We start from the raw sequence: 18514 nt of genomic DNA, 5'->3' as shown, positions 1-18514 counted from the left end.
CTACAGACTGACACAAATCCTAGCCTGCCCAGTTCCAATGTGGTCAATAGTCTGCTTACGGTAAACCCTCTCCCACCAGAATGACATTACTAATAGGGAAAGACCTCCACCTGTCTCATGCTACAGAGTGATTTGCCAGACCGCACCAATCTAACTTGACTGTAACCCCTTTGATCTTGGCTGCCCCACTAATCCACATTCCAAATATGGTGAAACCAATGGAAGCCATAGATCATACACTTAAAATAAGGACTGCCTTTTCTGACCAGAGATCCTGGAACGACTAAGAACTGCATCCCTGGTTGGCCCATTTTGCCATTTTGACCAATTAACTAAGTTGACCAAGTTTTGCGTGAGAATGACTAAAGACTGAGGTTGAAATATCTTTACATGTGGCCAGCTCAAGACACTCCCCCACCCCAAGAAATATGTATGTATGTATATCTTTATTTATAAAGCGCTACTTATGTACGCAGCGCTGTACAGTAGAATACATTAATATAAACAGGGGGTTAATAAGATAATAGATAAATACAAAGTATAACAATAAATACAGATAAATACAGTTGCAATAAGTTAAGAGTCAAAGACACAAGAGGATCTGCATATTATTGTAAGCTCTACGGGGCAGGGACCTCCTGCCCCGTAGAGCTTACAATAATATGCAGATTAATCCAACAATTTATCTAGATAGTATAAAAATGCACGTAAAGTTTATAAATCTTACCCGCATAGCTCTTTCCATTAGTTTAGAATCACAAGCAGGCAAAGGAGGTTCATGTGAAATCTGCAGAGTTTTTGAGCAATCAGTTTCATCAATCTTGACTGTGACTTTGTGGACGGAAGCAGTTCCAGTTTTTCTTCCAAGAACTTGTTGGCTAAAAGAAAAAAAAAAAAACACACTAATTAAAAGCAAGAAACTAAAAATTTAAGACTTTAATGAACATCGCAAATGATGCAAGAAGTTGCAGTCCCTCAATAACTAAAGTTTTCGTTACAGAAAAAAACTTGTAAGCTATTAAATGGACCCTGCTTGTGTTTGCACATGTATGCTAATTCATAGAATACTGAGAAAATTAAAATATTAATTTCTGAGTCACTAACATATCATGAAGTACAAGAAAGGGACAGAAGTTACATTAACCCGTTCACTGCCAACAACGTACGGCGTACGTTGTTGCAGTAAAAGGCTTTATCTGCCAACAACGTGCGCCGTACATTGTTTGGCAGATAAAGGTACTGAGATGACAGCCCCCTGGGCAACGAGCCAGGGGGCTGTCATGTTGGCCCTGCAATGCGATCGTCGCAGGGCTGACCTCCAAGCAGCAGACGCGATTGCATCACGTCTGCTGGTTATTCTTCACTTCCTGCTTCCTGTTCCCAAGCACCCCCGCACCGGCCCAGATAAAGACTGCAGCAGGAGGACCAGGACTGCAATCACTGCTTCAGGACAGGTAAGGTGGGGGTTTTTTTTGCACTTACACACACTTACATACATTTACACACACTTACAGCAGAAAATTTAGCAGTTTTGTTTGTTTGTTTTTTTCATTTTGCACACTTATATACACACTTACACACTGTCACACAACTTTTACACATGTACACACATGTATACACCCTTTTTAAAAAAAAAATTTTTTTTTTTACCACTTTGTTTTTAGTTTCTTTTCCCTAAAAACTGTTTATTTTGACAGCGGGACTATTGGATCAGATATTCTGACCACTAATTACACTGTCGTGTGACTTATTTTGTCGTTTCACTAATTCGCACAATTTGTGGTTTTATTGCATTTTTATCCCTGTATTAGTATTCCTGATCTGTTTTTAGCATAGCTTTGCCATGTGTAACTTTGGTGAAGAAAAATAACTTTACCTATTTTGAATTCATCAGAATGTGTACTTTCCAAAAATATATGGTTTTCTGGGGGTCTCTGTATAGTTAGGGGGGTTACTGCACATAATACGCAGACAGGGGGCTCTGTGTGCAAAAGCTGAGTTGGCAGGCGAGAAATCCATATGCGCTATTTTCATTTTGTGGTCAGTACATACCGCAGACTTTGGTATATCTATGCATATTGGGCATCAAACTGTTCAGTAGACCTTAGGTGTTCCTATTTGGGGTTATTTGCCTTTGTACGCAAGAAATTGTGTGAGATAATTGCGGCAAATTGCAACATTTTTAGGCAATTTTCTGAAATGTCATAAAAATCGGCAAACATGAAAGCTTTACGGCTAGGTACTTTTTTATCTTGGTACCTAATGCTATGTGGCAGATAAGATGCTGCAAAGTGGAAGCTTTGAGTGGATTTTTGGAAATGTCATCAAAATTACTACATTTAGAAAAGCTTTGCGGCTTGGTACTTTGGAATAGCAAGACATGGGTACCCATTTTAGATTCGGGGGAATGTGTACTTAAAAAAAAAAAATATATATGACTTTCTGGGGTGAGCATACTTTTTACTAGCTTTATCCCACATATAATGATGTAAATGTGTTGCTTTTGCTGGAGCTGAAATGACAGAAATGATTGATCATATGGGGTTATGCTCACATTTGGGCCCCTACATGCCACATACTTGGGTAAACCTATACATATTGGGCATTAAACTGTTCAGTGGACCCCTGGCGTTCATATTTAGGGTGTTTTATTTGGTTACTTTATAACCTATAGGAGATCAGATACTGCAGACTGGAAGCTTTGAAGCAATTTTTTTTAAAAATGTCCCCAGAATCTGTTCTTTCCAGAAATGTGTAATTTTCTGGGATAAACCTTCTGTTAGTGAATTTTTTGGCCTTGAAATCTAAAGTATGCAGCTTTCTAAAGCAGTGCTTTGGAAATTTGGCAGTGTACTGCTGGGAGTTTTTGACCTATACAAGTGAGAAATCTCCATAAAACTATATATATTTGGTATTGGCACGTTCAGGAGACATGGGACTTTCCAAATCAGTTGTATTTTTGTGCATAAAATAATTTTTGTTTCTGGTATGTGTGTTTATATTATGGAAAATGTGTTTTTTTTTTTTACATTTTTTAGACATTTAGAAGCCTATATCTTGTTACAGAATTGGAATTACACCAATATTCTACCATATTCTGAAAGCCTGGGTTGTCCCGAAAAAAACAATATATTGTTTTCCTGGGTAAACTAAAAGTCCCCCAGAGGAAAGGCCCCTAAAGTGAAACAGTGCAAAATGTTCAAAAACTGTCCGGCAGTAGAAGTTCCACTTTGGTCCAAAACGGCTGGCAGTGAAAGGGTTAAGGCAAGAAAGTTGCAGTGAATAAAAACTGGAAAACTGTAGTCCAAGTTACCACAGCATTAAACAGTCAAAACAAATAAGTAACTTACATATATAGTGCAAGTGACCAAGTGATTTACATATTTGGTATTTTGGCTACTTATCAACAGTTCAAATCCAAATTAATATTAATAGCATTTGCAGACAAAAACACTGTGCAATGTTAGTTGAGATCCCAGCAAGGTTTTGGGAATAATCACCTCCTTCAAATACTTAAGGTCAAAGTTAAGGGAGGGAAAGAAAAAAAAGTCATACTTCCAGACAATAAGTGTGAGAAATTTTCCAGCAAGATATCGATCCACTTGGACAAGATCCCCCCAACGTTCTCTGATCAGCATTAATGTCTGTGAATGAAGGACTTCTAACTGTAGTGACAGGCAAAAGGAATCTGAGAAATTGTTAAGGAAAACTAAATACATTTGGTATCACAGAACACACATACACAGATACACATACTCACATAATGCACTATTTTACAAACAAAAACAGTAGAATACAGCATATAAAAACCTCATTTCATACATGGACATTGTAGGCATGCTGCAAATCAGGGCCACCTCAAGCCAGTGGGCCCTGCAAATGTATTAAGTAGTACAATTATACAAATGTTGCCCTAGGCCCTTTTCTACAAGAAGAGTTCCCTTATATTGTTTTATTTATTTTAATAAGTTTTTATTTAAAGATTTAAGATTTTAACAATATAGAGAAAGAAGGGGAGAAGAAAGGAAAACATAAATGGCTAGAGCAAGCCTGGCTTGTTTATCAGGATTGTGCATTTAACCATGTGTCCTAAACTGCATTAAACTTGGCTGGACAGCCTCTAGAGTCTAGACATATATACCAGTTTCATTAATAAGTTCCTTCAGAAGGTAAGGCTACAGTGGATTTCCATTTTAGCAATAGCTTTTTTAACATAGAATAAAAGTTGCAAGTAACACAAACGTTGGTATGATGACAACCCCAAGTCTTCCAAAAGCCCTAACAAACACACTTTCGGACAAAGGATATTGGAAGGGACAATGTTTCAGTTACATATTTTAGTACAGGTATGGGATCCCTTATCCGGAAACCTATTATCCAGAAAGCTCCGTATTACAGAAAGCCCCTCTCCCATAGACTCCATTTTAATCAAATAATTTAGAATTTTAAAACGAATTTCCTTTTTCTCTGTAGTATTAAAACAGTACCTTGTAATTGATCCCAACTAAGATATAAATAATGCTCATTGGATGCAAAACAATCCTATTGGGTTTAAATAATGTTTTATTGATTTATTAGTACAGAAAGACCCCTTATCTGGAATACCCTTGGTCCCTAGCATTCTGGATAACGGGTCCTATACCTGTACTGCAGACCATAACTGTTGAATAGCCAGGCACTCCCAAAAGACATGCAAGAAGGAGCCCATTACAGAGTCAGATTTGGGACATATATCAGACGTTTGAGGATAGAGCTTTGCCAATTTCTGGGCCGTTAATTAGGCACGATTAATAAACTCAAGTTGAATGAATCTAACTGCCATTGTTATTTCTGGGACTTGTTTTAGGGCATCATTCCACATTTCGTCATCAAGGTCTAATATCGTCTCCCTGCCATTTATTTTTGGCTTTAGCGAACGGGTCAATTGCCATTGTAGAATATAAAACCATGATAAGGCCTTTCTTAGGTCCGGCCTATGTAAATATTTTTCTAGAGAGGATTCTTCCAGTTGTATTGGTCTAGTGGGAAATTGAGCGAAAAAGGCATGTCTAAGTTGTAAATAACGAAAGTAAATAAGAGTGGCAAGTTCAAAATCATCTTGGAGAGTGGCAAATTTTTAGGTCTTAAGTCTAGCAGCGCCAACTCTTCTTTGGTACTGGGCGTCTGTAGGATTTTCATATTAAGACAACGGTGCGTTTTTATTAATTTTTAAGTAAGGTTAGGCCTTAACTAACTTTCAACTCTAAGACAGTTTTCAACTATTTAAAGTTTATCATTCTACGGCTCTGAAGCTTGGAGACTGAAATATTATCTTGGTAATTAACCCCTAGAAATCAGTTCTAAAAACCAATTTCAAAAAATTGCTAAGAGGAAAAAACACTAAGAGGAAAAAAAAATCAAAATCCCTACAAACTATATAACTAATACCAATTTACACTTATTTATAATGAATACTAGAATTTCATGAAAAAGTAAAAGGGGCAGTATACTCTTTTTTTTTCCATGAGTTCAGTGTCTAAGGCTTGCTCTAAACATAGGGTTTTTGCCTATAGTAGTAAGAATTTCCTATTTCTTGACAATTATCAAAACTTAAACTTTTTTTTTTTTTTAGGAAAAAATAGGCAGAAAACGTTGTCAACACAAGTTATATATAGCTTGTGCTCATAAATATACATTGATATATACTGCGCCAAAGCAGTACAAAACAGTGGGCCACGATTCCTGTACATTAGCACACTATCACAAAAAGCTTTAGGTTTAAGGCTAACAAGATCTCATTTATAGTAAGACTTAGTTTGCAAGGATACGTAAACAGTTGTACATGTCCTGAAGTGGTTTATCGTCAGCGAAAAGTCTTGACTGAACAAGCTGGTGTATAAAGTTGATCTGCATGCTGTGAACTAATGCACGGCCATCTTAAAGACAAAATGGTACAAAAAGGGTTTTGACTGCTAACTGTGTATATTTTATAAAACATACATATATACGTATATATTTAATAACATTAAAGTGTTACAAGTGATACTGACTCACACCTGTACATTAATTTGTATTTAATATACACAGAACATATATTTCTATATAAAAGAGAATTTACCTATTTGTGCTTTCTAAATTGAAAAACTCCACCCACAAGCTACTGCAGCAATGACAGAAAGAACAGCAAGGTCCATCACAGGATAGTGGAAGGGGAGGAAAGCTTATAGTTTTAGAAAGCATGGGCTGTGCTAGAAAGGCTTTTAAGATCAGCAGAATGTAAGCATCACTATAAAAAAATACTGCCAGAAATATAATCACAGTTAGGTTGAAATGCTTTAACTGTTGCTATATAAGCAAATAAACAGATTCCCAGTTACCTCCAGTTTCTTTATCCTCAACAAGTATTTCCAATTTCAGTAATCTCCAAGGGATATCTGGGTCATCACCCATAACAGTTAACGTTGCTTCAAATTCACCTTCAACTCGAAACTTTACACGGCCATTGGCTGTTAAAAAAGGAAGTTTCTATACTTATATAACATAACCACCATTACATAAGATTACATTAACACAGCAACAAGCACAACTGTCTAAAACATACATAATAGTAAGAAAACCATAAAAATGAACTCAAAGATCTGCGGAAAAGTGTGTTAATGTAATGTTAAATAGTAAAAATTCCTAAAAAAAAAAAAAAAAAAAAAAAGCATCGTAAGCATAACATTACAAATTACACTTCTCTATATGTTTAATATATGTATAATGATTATATTGTTAATAAGTGTATACAAAAAAAAAAAAAAAGGTTTTAAAGAAAAGGTACATTATTAAACCAGTAACTGATACAGCACATCTTACAACAGCAAAGAATGATTTGCACACTGTTTTATCATCCTTATTTATATACCACAGACACATTTACATAGCATAGATTTTGCTTTTTCTTACCAACAGTAAGATTCGCTAGTTGTGGAGGAAGATCTGTAGTTACCAGTCGATGCCTGAGAATCTGGTTGAGTTGATGAAGTGTAGTCTGCTTTTCATTTTTTGTTATGGGATCTGGGGGAATTATTTTATCCTATCATAAAAAAGAAAAAATAGTTAAATATAAAGACAGCATATACCTAAAGAGTGACCTAAAAATAAACCTGCATCAAAAAGAAACCAACAAAGTTATTAATATCAATGATATTGAAATTTATTTCCCACTGGATGCTTATGAGAACCCTTTGGGAATGTGTTAGCTGTTCCTCTCTGACGTTAACAAATAAGTAATGATGATAGTGACATGGAATTGTCTATCTTCCAGAGCAAGACTGTCGAACAGGAGGCCCAAGGCCGGTTGGGATGTTGCCCTCCAAATCATTTTTATGGCCCCCAGTTTGTATGACATCATATTAATATAATCTAGCCTTCAAACATGCTGTGTGCAAATTAATGGGCAATAAGTTGGACAGCAATGTTCCAGAATATCCATGTTGCATTATGACTATTTCAGTACAGATACTGATAAACAGGTTTGGAGAAGTTAAAAAAATATAAATAAAAACAAACCGTTAATGACTTGTCTGCTGTAAATCATAAATTCTGCTGCAGCGGAAAGATGACCAGCAACATAAAAATAACATTTTTGGGTTACTCTTTGATCTATGCAACGCCATCTGTTGTCTGGTAGCAAGTAGCATGGCAAGATCAAAGAGCACCAGCAGGGTTAAAGGATCAGTGAGCAACACAATAATAAAGAAGGGTTATTAACAATAGGTAGAGTAGCAATTAGGAAATATTGGAAAACGCATACCCGAATACAAGTTGGTAACCTTGGGTAAGATCCTGTTGTAAGCACATCAATAGCATAAGGAATAGCAAAACTAGGTAAGCGAGCATGGACAAGTGCATCTCTTGCTAATGATGCTAGTCGGTCAGCTGTGTCCACAAACAATATGGTTTGTTGATCTAAGAAATTGGATATCATCTGTAAAATAAAAAAATATATATTTACAACCGTGCAGGCGCTTTATTTCATGCAGCAGCCAAAACCCCTACGCTTTTATTTACATGTAATCTTTTTATTTATAGGAAAAGGGATAACATTTTATTCACAAGAGTGGAAAATGGTGTTCACAATAGTGCAGTTCTGGATCAGGACCTCTGAACCTATAGTTTTCAATAGGATTTAATACTGGTTTAAATACTTGGTAACTAGCCCCATAGGTTCCTATACTACACCGCTGCCCCCTAGGTGGCTCAAATAATTGGATGGGTAGCTGAAAGGCTGACAACTTTAGTGGAGGGTTTATTTTAAATACATAAAAAAACTCTCTAACCTTGTTAAAAGGTAGGGGGGAATCAATACAATTTATACCATAAAGTGGTATACATAAGCACATTATGAGTACTTACCGCACATTTTTCTACTTTCCCAGCATTGTTGGCCCATTTTACTAATGCCAATAATCTGACAAAGAGTTGCCGTGTTCGGCTTGCAAACTGCACTATTTCAATCTTTCTAAAAGCAAAACATAATAAAATGTAAATAGGTATCTCATCTTTTTCTGTAAGTCAAAGCAAATGTCACAGCAATGTAAATGTAAGTTTTGGCACTCCCCAGTGATTTTACTTTCTTTCTCCTTTAACACGATTGTACCAGTGACTTTAAGTCCTACCTAGCCCCAGGGGTGCTTTTGCCACAAGGCAAAGTAAGAACCTTGCTTCAGTAGGAATTTTACAAGGGGCATCAAATAGCTGCCAAACAGATGAATAAAAAAGTTTTTATTAAGCAAACATGTAGCTCTTATAGGGCAGACAGCGTGATTGCTCTGAAAGAGGGGTCGGCATGGGTTCTGCTGCCTAGTGCTAATGCCCCATTGTAAAGTGACCCCCTGCCTCTGATTTTTGTCAGGCAAAAAGCAGAGCTTAAGGCTGATGCCACACGAGGTGTAGGGCTGAATTTTCGGCAAGCGGTTTACCGCTTGCCGAAAAAATCAGCCCTACGCCGCGTGTGGCATGAGCCTTAGACAGAGTGGTTAGAATAATGTCATGCACCATTTTCAGGCAATCGCTTGTCACCTGGGACAAGAATGCACATTTCAACTTTCTCAGTGCAAAATTCACTCCATCTGTACATGGTGAAACACAACAGCAATTAAAGGAAATGGTAGTATTTAGTGGCAGAATCAGACATTTCTGTGCACAGTGTGTGACATTAGCCTTAAATGTGATGTTGAGCTTTTAGGCAGGGCCTATTTGGCTTGCGGACAGAGGTAAGCAAAGGTAAATAGTGTGCCAGTTTATAAGGACCCTCAAAGCCAACATCAGTTCGAAGACCACACTGTTTAAAAAAAAAAAGCTAATTTAATGACCCTAGAATCATAAACACACAGCTACATAGCAATTAAGGCCAGAATAGGCTCTGTTTTTGACAATGGACTAAACTGATCCAAAGCATGTGCAAGTGACACGTTTGTGGTTTAATTGCCAAACTCTCTCTGCCTATCTCCAGACAAAAGACTAAGTACCATCTCCAGCAATATGTCAATAATTAATTTATAGTACAATGTTTTTATTTTGCAATTAAATAAGGATAAAATTACTTACCTTTCCATGTCACTCTTCCTTGGAAGTCTGGGTGAAACACACGCACAGAAAAAAAAAAAGAAAATTATTGACACAAACCAATAACGTTTTCTATTTGGTATTGTAATTTTATGTAAGAATTTATAAACTGTTGCAAACACAATACAAGATCTAATATTCCTAATCTCTACTCCATATTAATGGTGCCCATACACTATTCAATCCCACATGGAATCCTACCGTTTGGCCCAAGGGTCAAACAGATAGATAGTAACCATACAAAGAACTGCGTCTGATCTTACTTTCCTTGTCCATCAATGAACCATGAGCTAACTGAGATGGTGCATTGGCAGACGAAATTTTCAAATCTGCCCAACCAAACAATATGAATCGTATGTAGATATCTAATGGAATCCTCTGTTCAGCATATATATATGCCAAACATCATACTAAACAATTATATCAGCACGTGTATATGGCCAAATCAAGGGCAATGGTGAGTTATATTAGCCTACATATAAAGTTTCAAAAATACTCTGCACTAACTTGTATGAAGAAAAAGACTGAAAGCACATGAATCTGGGTTTGTCAGGCACATAACTCTTGCAAACACAGGAGTGATTGTTTTCATGGAAGAACCACCTTAGAAGCACAGCTGCAAGCATGCTCTGTCAATTCTCATAAATGCAATGCTGCTGATTACACATATAGAACTTATGCTGAAAATCCATTCTTCCTAGCTGCTTAGTTTGAATCATTAATTAAGCTCTGTATAAACTACCCCCCCCCCCAACAACATATGTTGTGACTGTTTTGGTTTAATAACAAGCAGAAGCCCATTATGCAGGCAAATTATCTAAAAATAGAAGTACCAAACATGGAATAGCATCAATAAAAATGTCATGTGTACATTAAGCACAGGTAATTTTGATTAATCTCATGTTGAACACAAAGTATACTGCCTTATCCTTTAACAGGATAACCTAAAATAACAGCACCTGCTTAAGAATTAAATGGACAAAGTTTTATCACTCATGCCAGGAAGAACATTTGCAGCCCACAGTCAAGACCATAAGATGTCCCTGCATCATAAATAAAGGCTAAACCACAAGTGTTGAATTGCAATTACATACTAATTATTGCCAGAAGACAAGAACCAACACATTTTTGCATGGCAACACCCTGTGTACACTACGCCACAGTACTTCCTATTCACCTCAATAGAGTTGTTGCAAATAGCAATATGCTCATTTGCCAATCTGGGTAGGTATATTGTATGATGGGGGGTGCATACACCATAAGAAGGAAAGTGGGGAAATTACCTAAAAGTCAGTTCAGCTATCCTGTGAATCATGCTGACAATGTAAGTCATTAATATCACACAGCTTTAGGTGAGATGTTTGGGGATGATTGAAGGTACATTAAAAGAGCCCAAACCATACAAATATATCTTATTTTTTTCCTACCCAGAAATTAAAGAGCAATAATAATTCTTACATGTGGATCAGTGGTATTGAGGGTTAAACCTTGCCCCTAATGTCATAGTAAAGTTCCCACACTGTTTCACCCCCAGATTTTGAAATCTGCAATAAGGCACAAATTAGGATAGCAGCTTGTTAACCTAGCAACTACAGGCAAGTACTGACCCAAAATGTGCCAAGCCAAAGACTCTTTCTAGTCTTCTATCCTGCATTTACTCATCTAGCATCCCAACATACGTGACCACACACACACAACTGACCAAAGTCATAGAAATCCTATTGCACTGAAGTTACTCTCTCTAACTGTCACTTGTTACATGTTATGTTGTTGGATGATGACCATATATAAGCTCAAAATCCAACTGTGAAATGTATCAGCTAGTCCAAACACTACAAAATGGTCTAGCAAAAGGATTACAACGTTAGCAGGGTAAAACTGACCCGCGCGTGACCTACTTGTTTCTGGCAGATGCTTTCATCCAATACAGTAATGCAATAATTTACCCCATTGCAATGGCAAGTTTCATAAACAGCATTTTGGATTATTATATATATATATATATATATATATATATATATATATATATATATATATATATATATGAGCATGCAGTAAATGTTTAACGCAGAACATACTGTGGGATATCTACTTACAAGTCAGCCAATACGTTGAGTTCTTGATAAGTCCGCTGAAGTAAAAATTCAATCAGGGTGCTGAGTCGGTAGCCATGACTAGCAGCCGTTGAGGCTACTACAGTGCCTGGTGGAGGAGGCTGAGGCACAGAAGTGGGCCCCCCAGATACCACCAACTGACTGCTCTCTAGCTGTACTGGTGGCATGTTTGGACCGTGGCTATATTTAACAGTGATCACCAGAAAAGGGTGGACGGGCGTGAAATAAAAAAAAGTCTTTATATAATAATGAAGGAGTATAGACTATGACTAAAGAACGAACATTCAATTAAAATGAGCCACACTTCAAAACGAAGAAAAACAGACTACAAAATAAATAATGCAGACTCTAAAGTTGTGTTATAATAAAATAATACAAGTGGGCTGCTCATCAAATCAACCATATGAAAGGTTAACAAAAAGATGATTATTCAGACACAGTCTCAATGTAGAAATCAATATATAGAAACCTCCCCCGTCCTCTATTACCACCAGACTGCACCCAGGATGGGAAACACAGCACAGATAACCCGGGGTAGAAGAGGAGGGGAAGGGGTTCAGGGGCTAAAACTAAGACAGCAGCACTTCGCTTTGAATGAAAGCCAGCACCAAGGGCTGCCCAGGCCCAGCTGGATATGGAAGATGCCCGCGGGGTGAAAAAATAAGCAGGTAACCAGCAATCTCAGCCGCAGCTTGTATGCAACAGCCGCTCCGGAGACATGGCGGGGAGACTGAGATCCGAAAAAGCAGTCGAAGTTAGCTTTCTTCCTTTCCTCTTATCCTTTCTGTTAAGCGGACGGTAACTTATGATCTCCAAGCGCTAGAACTGTACTGTGTGCCGGGCTGTGGTGGGCAAGGGTTCCCTACAAAACCCAAACACTAACCTATACGAGACCCAGGCCTTCTCAGCGGCCCCCTTCTCCTCCTCCCCCATACACCGGAAGAGAATGGAGCTGGAGGCGGGGACAAAACCGGATGAAGCAAGCGTGAGGTTACGACAGTGAACGTCTGTGCGTAAGTGCTCATGGGAAAAGCGCTGATAAGGAGTCGAATTAGCAGGTGTCTCAGCTGACTTGTTTTTGTGAATTGTATGTTTCAGTTCGAGCATAACTTTTACCCACGGGGGTTCTTGCTATAAGACCTATTCAATTGTTAGCGCCTGATATTGATGTGTGTATGGACTGGCGTGAACGATGGAACATCTTTGTTAACTACTGTGAAATAAATTGGCGATATATAATATAATAATAAATACAGTTAAATATTAAGAGAAAAAATGGCAAAGCTATACACACACATACACACAGTAAAGATAGACTCATTAAATATAAAATCCTAAACCAGCTCTATATCACCCCCATCAGACTTTTTAAAATGGGGCGAAAGATGGATGATTGGTGTCCCTAATGCAAACTTCTTTCATATAATGCGGCCTGCCCACCAATAGCCCACTTCTGGCAAAATATCATTAAAGGAACAGTAACACAACATCTATAAGCAAAAAATTCACTCTACCTTTCCCCAATAAAACTTCTATCCTGGACAAAGTTCATTATCTTTAATGTTGTAAACATAAAAAATGCCATAAAATCATGCTTTCGGTTGTGTACTGTGTGGAAAAAGGCGATGTGGCGACATGCACTTACATGCGCTCTCCAATCTCCTGCTAGCTGACTTTCTTTATAAAACCAGAAGTTAGTGCAGCCATCCTACTTCATGGAGGATTATAAGCCTGCTCTGTTCCTCATTTCGTCAGCATGGTTTACTTTGCTAAAAGCTGTCAGCAGCGAAGGAGCGAGCATGAGCTCCCTTTTTGGGGGTCATCTCTGGTCCTTGAAAGATTTATGGCTTATAATTCTCTGTGAAGCCAGAGCACTGTACTAACATCCTTTTTAAAAAGAAAGCTAGCAGGAGATTGGAGCACGCATGTAAGTGCATGTCGCCACATTGCCTTTTTTAACACACAGTACACAACCGGAAGAGGGATTTTATGGCATTATTTATATATAAAACATTATGGTGTACTTTTTATTTCTAAATTACATTGTTCACATAGCAAACAATTCACTCTACCATTTAAAATGTTATTCTTGAACCAAAAAAATTTTTTTTTTTAGTTGTAATATTGGTATGTAGGCAGCCAGTGCATTGTGCCTGATTCCGAGCTTTCAGAAGGAGCCAGTGCTACACATTAGAACTGCTTTCAGGTAACTTATTTTTTCTTCTACTCCCATGTAACTGGAGGATTCCCAAGCCAGATTGGATTTCTTACTAATGAGTGCTATTCTGATATCTACTGAGAGTTGCTATTTTGCTACCTTCCCATTGTTCTGTTGATAGGCTGCTCAGAGGGGGGAGATATCACTCCAATTTGCAGCTCAGCAATAAAGTGTGACTGAAGTTTATCAGAGCACAGGTCACATGGATGTGGCACCCTGGGAAATGAATAATATGGCTAGCGTCACGTGGCATTTTCAAATGAAATGTAAAAATCTGTGTTTTTGAAAAATGGATTTCAATGCAGGATTCTACTGGAGAAGTTTTATTAAAGAAGAACTATACCCCCCCGGGCTATAAAAGCCACCTTAACTAGCATTTCCATGACCCCCCTCACTTCTCCCTTATCACATAGTTTCTAACTTTAAAAACTGTCCCTATAGCTAACCCCAACCTAAAAGAGCAGAGCAGCGCAGCTGCATACCTGGCCGACATCTTCCCTGCAAGTAAACAGTCTTCTGGTCTCACTGCCGACACCAACCCTGCTTGCGCATGCACAGTTTAAGCTGATTTCCTGCTACCACCAACTGCGCATGCGCAAGCAGGTTTCATGGACTTACAAAAATAGGCAGTATACAGATAATATTAATCCAGCAAGGAAGGTTTCCACCTTATATGGGAAAAATTACCTTCATATCTCTATTTCTTTCATGTTCAGATTTTATTTTTACCAGCTGGACCAGTAAAATAGGTAGCTGTGGTAAATTATTCCGATATGTATTTATAGTACAAGAAGATGTCTCAAAAGTGGCAAAGTGTCCCTGGAAAAATATTTTCAAATGTTGGAAACAATAGTACAGATTGAAGAGAGGTTTCACTTTTGGTAACACAATAAAAAACACAATAGCAGTGATTAAGTCTTTGCTCTTTTTGTCATTGTTGCTTGAAGAAAAATGTATATTTTCAGAGTGGTTATGATTCTCCTTGACCATTGTTGGTAGTCACGTCTATACATATCTTTAATTTCTAGGGGACTCCTGTGTTTTATATAGGTATAGGATCGTTTATCCAGAATACTTGGGACCTGGGGATTTGGATCACTATAAACCCCCCCAAAAATTTAAACATTAAATAAACCCAGTAAAAGTACAAGGTTTTATTATTACAGTGAAAGAAGGGAATCATGTTTAAAAATTGGAATTGTTTGCTTAAAATGAACTTTATGGGAGATGACCATCCCATAATTAGGATTTTTTGCATAATGGGTTTCTGGATAAGGGATCCCATTGAACTGCCATATATTGTGATGGACAATAAAATTTTGGATAATATACGTTTGCCAATATGAAAATTAATCATTCAGTATTTCTTTGCTCTGTTGCCATTGCAAGCAAGTTTATATGTTATTTCAATAATGGGTTACAATATGGCATAACAGATATAACTAGGTATTGACCTATTAAAAAGTCCTGATACTATCTGGTGTGTAGAAGGATAAAGGCTGAGGAAGCTCAAACCATTGCTAGGGGGCAGTATGCCCTTATCTTTTAAAATAAATTACTTGACCTGGCTTACTTTGTGGTATAGTATGTTTATGTTGATTCATATAGTTCATTTATTTGCATTGAGGTGCCAGTAACTAGTATAATGTAACTTATTACCAGGCATTTTTCCCAAACTTGATGAATTCCAAATATGCTACAGCAACCTAGTGAATTGAAACTATTGCAACATAGGTAATGTTAATGTTAGATGAAGTCTACTGCCTTTGCCTTGTTAGTAAATTTTATCCAGTAGTGTTTCTGCAGCAATGATTTTCCGGCACTGCAGATCTATTCTCTGCCCTACTTAGGTTTGCCACCTTTCTAAATTATTTTTACTGTCTGGTGAGGGACAGGCACAAAAGGGAGTGGGCAGTGACCTAAAGGGGATGAGTCAATGAAATAACACTGTGATGCATGACAGACAGCAGGTTATGGAGAGGATCGAGGAGAAAAACTGTAAAATTGGGCCAGGAGCTCATCTTAAGGGTATTACAAATTTACTGGCTACTACATTGCTGGTAAATTTGTAATACTGACCCTGGCCTTGGTAGGTGTTTTACCAGCTAGGATAGTAAAACACCAACCGGGTGGCAACCCTAGTACCACTTCTTGTACTGCTCCATAAAGGTAATATGTTTAACTAATGGCACTTATGTCTCTTTAGTGCCTCTCCCTGCATGTACATTTGTTTAATTGGGTACACTATCTGTTGGTTTAGTATTAAATCAGGGGGTGAAATTTCCTTTAATAGAATATAGCAAGCAATTATGGTCTTGTTGCACATTCTAGTTATCGCTAGGAAAATGTTACTGTTTTCCTTTCTCTTGAAATCCAGTCAATCATTTATTCTCATACTATTGAGTCTCTTAGACCAAGCAAGATTAAGGAACACTGGCCTTAAATGGGAACCATAATTACAAAAATAAAATCCACCATGGGGCCGATTCACTAAGGTACGAATCCGAATCACAAAAACCGATCATTTCTGATGATCGCAAATGTCACTAAAATTCTTTATGTTTGCATACGAAAATTTTGTACTTATGATCCAATAGTCACAAAATTTTCATATCTGAATGATCGTAAGCGGCGGGAAAACCTTTCTGACTTTGAACCTTCAGTGCATGATTTTGGAAGCCTCCCATAGGACTCAATGGCACTCTGCAGCTCCAACCTGGCCCAAGGAAAGTCACAATCGGAGTCGGAGGCAATTTTGGGTACCTGGAGTCGGAGTCGGCAAAAAATGAACCGACTCCTACTAAATTTAAATGGGAATAAAAAAAAAAAATAAAGCAAGTTTAAATGTCCCAATTCACAAACAGTCATAATTAATTACTTCTCTGCTATAAGAATAAAGCCCAATGCACGCAGTGCATAAACGAACACGTTGAGTGACCATGAAGCATGCTTTTCATTGACTGTATGAATGTATAAAATACATTAGCATATTAAAAACAGAGGAGTCGGAGTCGTGGAGTCGGAGTCGGAAGTATCAGAAACTGAGGAGTGGGAGTCGGAGTCGGAGAGTTTATCTACCGACTCCACAGCCCTGACAATACCGAAGCTTGAATGAATCTGAAATGTTCATACTCGTTGCGACAAATATGATTTTGTCGTGGAAATTGTTGCAAAGTAAGTTGCACAAATCAACTAAAAAATCGCAGAAAAAAATACAAATTTTTTGCATTCGGACTCAATTGTACATTGATGAATGTTCCCCTAAGTGTGTAGTGGATTTTTTTTTATTTCTTTCAGATATTCAGTGATTTATTTGTGTGGCATTTATTTTCAAAGCTCTGCCACATTTTGCTTCTGTCTCAGTCATCCTGATACCTTTTTTTCTTACAGTTTTTAAAGACCATGTATTGGATTTTCATGTTGTAAACCATTTCTAGTCTTTCCAACAGTTTCAATTCAGTAAGGTCCAAGAGAAACAGGACTTTTGAAGTTCAGAGAAATCTCAAAACCTTTTCAGCAAAATGTAGCGTCTTCTTAGTCAAACTGGTGGTTAGCCATGGTTTACAAGATACATTTATTACAAATTATAGTGTTTAGACAATTGACTAGATTCTGACAGTTTGCAGGAATATATCTATGTAAAGAGAAAGATTATAATTAATAGATTTTATGCCTAAACACATTTCCTAGTTAGGTTTGTGAACCTTTGGTAGTAGATACTTCTTGTTTATATGAATACAATTTACTAGGTTCCTAAGGTAATCCTTACTATTCTGTTATACTTATTAATATGCCAATGCTCCATGATCTCATTTAGTGCAAACATTTTATACTTTATTTTCACTATTTCAGCACCACAGACGGGTGTCTTCCTTAGGGAAAACAACGCCATTAGAAATTAAACAGATCTAAAAATGTACCTACAGGTATGGTTCTAGATGATTTTAACAGACATAAGCATGGTGATCTAAAAAGAACAGATGCAGATACATTGACATGTACAACTTTTATTGCACTGCAGCCATTTTATGTGTGTGGGAGGCCCTCATCCAAGGGAGAAAAGATGAATACTACAGGACTTTGAAGTGGTGAACCTACAGTATTATGACACTTAATATATAGTGAATAAAATATAAAAAAGTTGTAAGACCAAATAAAGGGCAGAGTGGGTTTTATACAGGTCATGGAACTCTAAAGTGACTGCTAATATCTTCATTTTTTTAGTAGGGGGTATATTATTTACTATAATACACAAGTTTCAGTGAGTCATGTGACAGAAAATACATCACTGAGCTACGATGATAATTGATGACATCACCATTTATAAGGATATCATTTATGGGATATTTATGGCTTTGTTTTATTATATAATATACTAAACATTCCAGTCTGTGTTTTTTTTAAAAAATTCGTGTGAAATGTGTAGGCAGCATTTATTTGATTTTCCTAAAATTCAAAATAAAAATAAGGTTGAGAAACTATTTCACAAACAGGAGAAAAATTGGAAAGGGAACAATTCAAATTGGCATATTGCGGAACTAAGAACAGCAGGGTGACCTGAAGCCTTTTAGTGACTCAAGCTTCTAAACAA

At 37.2% G+C, this 18514-nt stretch overlaps 1 protein-coding gene across 4 annotated transcripts in view; it reads right to left on the bottom strand.

Moving 5' to 3' along the window:
* med14 (mediator complex subunit 14) overlaps positions 1-12703 on the bottom strand; it is a 37043-nt gene extending 24340 nt beyond the window's left edge. For 3 of the 4 annotated variants that reach the window (XM_002932793.5, XM_004911773.4, XM_004911774.4), the window contains exons 1-9: positions 11688-12702; positions 9574-9600; positions 8380-8485; positions 7778-7951; positions 6928-7057; positions 6357-6485; positions 5808-5915; positions 3556-3688; positions 728-878 (exon numbers count right to left, since the gene is read on the bottom strand). In XM_002932793.5, the coding sequence (XP_002932839.1) occupies positions 728-878; positions 3556-3688; positions 5808-5915; positions 6357-6485; positions 6928-7057; positions 7778-7951; positions 8380-8485; positions 9574-9600; positions 11688-11872 (1143 nt within the window). In that variant the 5' untranslated portion in view covers positions 11873-12702. Of the gene's footprint in view, positions 1-727; positions 879-3555; positions 3689-5807; positions 5916-6356; positions 6486-6927; positions 7058-7777; positions 7952-8379; positions 8486-9573; positions 9601-11687 lie in introns of all 4 variants that reach the window. The other variant, XM_004911772.4, reaches the window with a different exon arrangement.
* Positions 12704-18514: the final 5811 nt, after the last annotated feature.

This window comes from Xenopus tropicalis, chromosome 2, assembly GCF_000004195.4.
Source record: "Xenopus tropicalis strain Nigerian chromosome 2, UCB_Xtro_10.0, whole genome shotgun sequence".
NCBI classification, from domain to species: domain Eukaryota; kingdom Metazoa; phylum Chordata; class Amphibia; order Anura; family Pipidae; genus Xenopus; species Xenopus tropicalis.
The sequence above is the reverse complement of the archived record's forward strand: the minus strand, read 5'-3'. Positions and strand labels throughout refer to the sequence as shown.